The sequence below is a fragment of the Nerophis lumbriciformis genome, linkage group LG27 (assembly GCF_033978685.3).
Source record: "Nerophis lumbriciformis linkage group LG27, RoL_Nlum_v2.1, whole genome shotgun sequence".
NCBI lineage: Eukaryota > Metazoa > Chordata > Actinopteri > Syngnathiformes > Syngnathidae > Nerophis > Nerophis lumbriciformis.
This window is the reverse complement of record NC_084574.2, coordinates 5,722,501-5,730,000: the sequence shown is the minus strand read 5'-3', so window position 1 is coordinate 5,730,000 and position 7,500 is coordinate 5,722,501. Positions and strand designations below refer to the sequence as shown.

At 48.5% G+C, this 7,500-nt stretch overlaps 1 protein-coding gene across 3 annotated transcripts in view; it reads left to right on the top strand.

Moving 5' to 3' along the window:
• The window catches only part of bnc2 (basonuclin zinc finger protein 2), a 639,658-nt gene that overhangs the window by 607,086 nt on the left and 25,072 nt on the right, over positions 1–7,500 (top strand). For all 3 annotated transcript variants that reach the window (XM_061922938.1, XM_061922939.1, XM_061922940.1), the window contains one exon: positions 2,438–4,815. In XM_061922938.1, the coding sequence (XP_061778922.1) occupies positions 2,438–4,815 (2,378 nt within the window). The remainder of the gene's footprint in view (positions 1–2,437; positions 4,816–7,500) is intronic.

The window sequence follows — 7,500 nt, the reverse complement described above, 5'->3', positions numbered from 1 at the left end:
AATGGAATCCATAATACCCCAGATGGCCGTGCAGTGTGAAATCATCGTGCCCGGGCTGGAATTTAAAGTCATACCTCCAGGCAAAAAAAAAAAAGTCGAGCATGCACACAGAATGAAAGTGTAAAATGTTTTTTTAATGTATATTTAACAACAAATACCCCAGTGACTACTGATGTTTGGTCTCAGAAGAATCTCCTTCTGTGGTATATCTGAGGGCATGAAATGAAACCCCTCGCACTTGTTTTTCGTTTTTTTTTTTTTTATCCCTTTGCCCTTCTCAGAGTCTCTCCCGTCTCGCTTTAAACATTTATCTTCTGTTTTCTCCTTACAGCTTCCTTTGTGCTTTGTGATGTTTGGATTTTTTTTTTTTTTTTTTTTACACAGCTTTCGGTGCGCCACGGTCGCCATTTATCTTTCATAGTTGCCAGCAGCTAGGAACGCATGAAATGTTTTCATTGCCATGTGACTAATTGTCGAAAGGCTGCTGTATTCCCTGGTTGTCACTTGGGACTACTCTTTGGGGAACATTTGGGTTGTTTGCACAAAAGGCAGAAAAGTCAAATGCGATGTGAGGATAACTGTGTGACGTTATAAAAAGAATTAAGGCCGGGTCAGTACCTCTTAGCATGCAACCTAGCCATAAATGTAATGCTACAGATTTGCCAACATTCTTTTCCCACTCCTGTGCAATCTCCCGACAATGAATAAGAGTGTGCAAAGGAGTAGCTTGTTATCTCTTTAAGGACGCGGGCCAACTCAATGTCTCCATTTGGAATATCATCCCGAGTCCCACTGGAGCAATTCAAGCCCTTTCCAAGCATTTCAAAGGAAAAATGCAACGATTGGAAATGTCAAATCTAACTACATTTGTCATCCGATATTTATGTCCTTTAGTGCCATGGATGGATTTCTGTAGAGTCTTTGCAAAAAAAAACTGTGGCTCCCCTTTGGGTTGTGCCAAATAAAAAAAAATGTGTAGAACATGCTAGCATAAATGTAACAACAAAATCCTCAAGGTTTAGAATTAGTAAACACATGCTTAATGACTTATGGATAATAACTTGTCCTCCAAAGACGATTTTACACACATGCTTGTTGGGGTTATTCGGCTAAACGTCCTAAAGTTACAGTAGGGTTTTTGTACAGTACATTGAGCTTTGTGAGACATTTTCAATCAATCCAATTTATAAGGGTATAGTGTTGTCCCGGTACCAAAATTATTTTGATACTTTTTTGTGCTTTTCTAAATAAAGGGGACTACAAAAAATTGCAATATTGGCTTTATTTTAACAAAAATTCTTAGGGTACATTAAACATACGTTTCTTGTTGTAAGTTTGTCCTTAAATAAAACGGTGAACATACAAGACAAGTTGTATTTTATTAGTAAGTAAGCAAACAAAGGCTCCTAACTTAGATGCTGAGTGCTGACATATGCAATTCTATTATTTTGTCAACATTTTTCAGGACAAGTGGTAGAAAATGAATTATTAATCTACTTGTTCATTTACTGTTAATATCTGCTTACTTTCTCTACACTTCTGTTAAAATGTAATAATCACTTATTCTTCTGTTTGGATAATTTACATTAGTTTTGGATGATACCACGAATTTGGGTATCAATCCGATACCAAGTCATTACAGGATCATACATTGGTCATATTCAAAGTCCTCATATGTCCAGGGACATATTTCCTGAGTTTATAAACTTGGGGGGGGGTGTGTTGGACCGGTACTTTTCAGAGGCGATATAGTACCGTTTTTGATTCACGAGTGTTGCGATACTATACTAATACTGGTATACCGTACAACCCTATAAGGGTATCATAAAGTTAAAGTTAAAAGTTAAAGTACCAATGATTGTCACACACACACTAGGTGTGGCGAAATTATTCTCTGCATTTAACCCATCACCCTTGATCACCCCCTGGGAGGTGAGGGGAGCAGTGGGCAGCAGCGGTGGCCGCGCCCGGGAATCATTTTTGGTGATTTAACCCCCAATTCCAACCCTTGATACTGAGTGCCAAGCAGGGAGGTAATGGGTCCCATTTTTATAGTCTTTGGTATGACTCGGCCGGGGTTTGAACCCACAACCTACCGATCTCAGGGCGGACACTCTAACCACTAGGCCACCATGTGGTGTATTTGTCAGAAGACACACAAAAGAAGTGCATGTTTGGACACACCCTTTTGTGTGCAGCGGTTCAGGAGTAGAGGAGTTACACCATGACTGTATTTTATTGTGTCTTCTGGGGTTGGATTGCTTTCAATCGCCTCGATGTTGCAGGGCAGATATATAGAAAAAAAATAGATGCCTGAAAGACAAACAAAATCTACTTGTACTTGTCTTACCGCTAACCTATGCTCCGTCTTCTCTTTGACTGGACTATTAGGCCCGATCGATAATTTGTATTCCTGTCTCCTCTTGTGTCTCTTCAGGACACTGCAGGCAAGGTGTTGGACCGCTGGACCATCATGTCCCGAGAAGAGGAGATCATCACCCTGCAGCAGTTTTTGCGCTTTGGCGAGACCAAATCCATCGTGGAGCTGATGGCCATTCAGGAGAAGGAAGGGCAGGCAGTTACCGTTCCGTCCTCCAAAACCGACTCCGGGATTAGGACGTTCATTGAGAGCAACAACAGGACACGCAGCCCGGGACTGCTTACACATTTAGAAAATAGCAGCCCATCTAGTATTCATCACTTTGAGAATATCCCCAACAGCTTAGCATTCCTTTTACCGTTCCAGTACATCAACCCGGTGTCTGCCCCCATGCTCGGTTTACCCCCCAACGGACTACCAATGGAACAGTCAGCTCTCCGGCTACGGGAGCCCAGCTTGCCCAACCAAGTTGAACAAGTGGAAACTAGCGAGTCAGACGTGTCCATGTCGCCTTTCCGTACGAGCCAAAGTCCGAGCCGTGGAACCTTGGGCGGCATGAACAACACTGAACCCAAAACGGAGCCCAGCAATCGGGCATCCCCCGTCTCGCCATCTCCGTCCCTCCAGCAGGCTCAACAGCAGCAGTCACAGCAACAGCAGCAGCAGCAGGGGCAACAGCAGTCCCAAAGCCAGTCTCAGCAATCCAACACCATGAGTGACCACCAGATTCACCTTCACTTTGTCAAAGAGGAGCAGTCAAAATCCATCACCCATGCTTCATTTTCCTCCAAAATGCACCGCATGAGGCGCATGGGCTCCACCTCCCGCAAAGGCCGCGTGTGCTGCAATTCTTGCGGCAAGACCTTTTACGACAAAGGCACGCTCAAGATACACTACAACGCGGTACACTTAAAGATTAAACACCGCTGCACCATCGAGGGCTGCAACATGGTCTTTAGTTCCCTGCGCAGTCGCAACCGTCACAGCGCCAACCCAAACCCACGTCTGCACATGCCTATGTTGCGCAATAACCGCGACAAAGACCTAATTCGTGCCAACTCCAACTCTGGTACGCCTGTCATCTCAAGCACCAAAAATGGTGGATTCACACTTACAAGTCCTGGCCGGCCACCTCTGGGCTTCACCACTCCACCAATAGACCCGATGCTTCAATCCCCCCTGCAGAGCACACTGGTGTTCCCCTCTCTAAAGTCAGTGCAACCAGTCCAACCTGTGCCCCCATTCTACCGTACACTACTGTCCCCTGCAGACCTTGTTAGTCCACCCGTCTCGCTGCCTATAAGCCCCATTCTGCCCACCACAACCAACAGCACCACCTTAATGGACCAGCAACAGCAGATCCTGGCGGCTGTGGCTTCACACAACAATGTCCACATGTCCGAGATGGGAGCCATGTCGCATAGCTTAAACACAATCGGTGGCCATCATGAGCCAGGCACCGGCGGCGGGGTAGACCCCACGCCCAAAAAGAAGCCTCGTAAGTCCAGCATGCCCGTGAAGATCGAGAAGGAAGTGATTGACGTGGCGGATGAATACGACGACAAAGACGAGGACGACGACGATCACATCAACCACAATCATCACCAATATCACCACTCGTCGCTCCTTCACAACAGCATCAAGATGAACGGAAACTACAACAGCAACAACAATAGTGGGAGTGGCACAGGGAACCACAGCGGTGGAAGCGGGCAGCAATCCCCTTCCCCGGATGAGATGAGTCCCGGTATGACTCTGAGAGGCATGATGAGGCAAAGTGAGGATGAATGCCGAGAGGGGGCTGGTAGTGACGGTAGGGGCGAGCTTCGAGGTTCTAGTGACCTACGCTGTATGGACAGCTACACTTCTGAGGACCAAGACCACGAAAGAGACTTTGAGAACGAGTCTGAAACCTCGGACTCCAAGATGTACTACCGGGATGAGATGATGGACGTGGAGGAACATCACAAGCACCCAAAAGGTGGAAAGGACCAGCGTGACAACAGCATCGAGGAAGGACATTTGAGAAAAGACATAGAAGGCAAAGGTCAGCTATCACCATCCCCTCACCAGGCGTCCACCAAAATCAAGGAGGAACTTAACGACCCGACTTACGACATGTTCTGTATGAGCCAGTACGGCCTTTATAACGGAGGCATGGCCGCCGCGGCCGCCGCCAGCATGGCCGCTCTGCACGAGAGCTTCATTTCGTCGATGGGCTACGGCGCCAGCCCGCCCAAATTCCCCACGTCTCAATCGCCGGACGGGGACCCGTGCTCCAGCCCGGACCCCAAGATCTGCTACGTGTGCAAGAAGACCTTCAAGAGCTCGTACAGCATGAAACTGCACTACAAGAACGTGCACCTCAAGGAGATGCACGTGTGTACGGTCGCCGGCTGCAACGCCGCTTTCCCCTCACGGCGCAGTCGAGACAGGTTAGTGCCCAAACATTAAATGACATTACTCTATTGTTGTGCGGGGGGTTCAGCTTCTTTTACACAGAGATTACAAAAAATAGCCTTGCGGAAGAATTGTCAATAAGTCGGGTTTGCCTTTCACACAGAACCGAGCGAAGGCGCCTAGTACACAGCGACACACTCCCTGAATGTTCTAATTTGACGCAGGACGGTGTAACTACCGGATACAATAAACTAGTTGTTGGCTTGTGACCGTGTCTTTTAACACAACAGGGAGCTGTCCTACAACTGTACATGTGAAGGTGCAATAATAGAGGACTGTATCCCCAAATCTAGATCAACTTATACAGAACTAAACTCTATATAAATTAACTACCGTATTATCCGGACCATAGGGCGCTCCGGATTATAAGGCGCTAGAGATGCGCAGTTTGCGGACACAACCGCGGAGTCCGCGGATTATCCGCGGGTCGGGCGGTTGAAATTAAAAAAAATTAGATTTTATCCGCGGGTCGGGTCGGGCGGTTGAAATAAAAAAAAATTAGATTTTAAATAGATTCAGGCGGGTGGCAGTTGAACCAATTCGGAAATATATATACATAGTTAAATGTTGTTACCCACATACGAAAAACGAGCAGGCACCTGCAGCATATGCCACAACAGAAGAAAAAAAAGAAAAAGAGATGGACACTTTTACGGAGCGGAGAAGGGACGCCTCGCCGGGGTCCGGGACCGAGGCCCCTTCCCCCGAGAGGGCCCCACCGGGAGCCGTAGCTGAGGTGATCCGCGAGAAGGGCCCGACGCACGTCCAGGGTCACCACCGCGCCCACCGCACCGACACCCCGCTTCGTCCGACTTCGCCGCGGCCGGCGTCACGCGCAGCAGGTAAGCAGCTTACCTGCCCGCCACCCCCGTGGCCGGGGGCTCGTAACAGGGGTCACTCCGCGCGCTGCGCCCGCGCAGCTTACCTGCCCGCCACCCCCGTTGCCGGGGGCGCGTAACAGGGGTCACTCCGCGCGCAGTGCGCTCACAAAAGGGGTGGGCCACTTTTGGTAAGCAGAACTGGCGCTGCGGGATGAACCGAACGCCGGGTTAAGGCGCCCGATGCCGACGCTCATCAGACCCCAGAAAAGGTGTTGGTTGATATAGACAGCAGGACGGTGGCCATGGAAGTCGGAACCCGCTAAGGAGTGTGTAACTACTCAGTGGCCTAGTGGTTAGAGTGTCCGCCCTGAGTTCGGTAGGTGCTGAGTTCAAACCCCGGCCGAGTCATACCAAAGACTATAAAAATGGGACCCATTACCTCTCTGCTTGGCACTCAGCATCAAGGGTTGGAATTGGGGGTTAAATCACCAGAAATGATTCCCGGGCGCGGCACCGCTGCTGCCCACTGCTCCACTCACCTCCCAGGGGGTGGAACAAGGGGATGGGTCAAATGCAGAGGACAAATTTCACCACACCTAGTGTGTGTGTGACAATCATTGGTACTTTAACTTTAACAACCCACCTGCCGAATCAACTAGCCCTGAAAATGGATGGCGCTGGAGCGTCGGGCCCATACCCGGCCGTCGCCGGCAGCGAGAGCCGCGAGGGCTAGGCCGCGACGAGTAGGATGGCCGCCACGGTGCGCGCTGAAGCCTCGGGCGCGAGCCCGGGTGGAGCCGCCGCGGGTGCGAGGGACATCGCACCTCCACGCGCTTGGAGGTGCGCTCAGCGCGGCTCCCAGATGATTGCGCACTGGTGTGCGTCTGGGCCGTGACAGCGTGGCACGCATTGAATGTCTCTGCTACATTAGATCAGTCTCCTTTCTTTAACAGGCAAAAGCTTTATAACCTCACTAATGCCTTGCATCGTCTATATTAGATATATAACAACGGGCGGGTGCGGGCGGATGCGGTTTTGATTAAATGTTAGTTCGGGTGGATGCGGATGGTTGACGACTTTTGTGATGCGGTTGCGGATGAAATAATTGCCTATCCGGGCATCTCTATAAGGCGCACTGCCGATGACTGGTCTATTTTTGATCTTTTTTCATATTTTAAGCGCACCGGAATATAGGGCGCATTAAAGGAGTCATATTATTATTATTATTATTTTTAGAATGTAAACCACTTCCTTGTGGTCTACGTAACATGTAATGGTGGTTCATTGGTCGAAATGTTGCATACATGATGTTTTACAGACCATCTTCAAGTCGCTTCTGGATGCGCCGTTTTGTTGGCGGTCTTATTTACGTGGCTCACCTACGGCAGCGTCTTCTCCCCGTCATCTTTGTTGTAGCGGTGTAGCGTGCAACTGTTTTAATGACATTCAGACTTTACTTCAATCAATAACAGAGCAGCATCTCCTCATCCGGAAACAACAACAACAACAACACCGGACATGTGTCCCGTGAAAAACTGTCCAACCGGAACTCTAATAACTAAAGTTCCTTGGGTGAATAATGTATACTCACTACACCGGTATGTTTTAGCGCTTTCATGGCGAGTTTACTGACAGATATAAGTAAGAACTTTACACTACTTTATATTAGAAATGGCAACAGCGAAGAATGAATGTCCCATAATAAGAAGATAGAGGGGAAAAAAAGAAGCGAATCGACGACGGTGTTGTCACGGACTACAAAGGCGGACGCGCGCAATTTTTCAGGTTTTATGCAGATCCCAAATACAGATCAGCAGGTACAGGAAGGTAAGAAAAGTT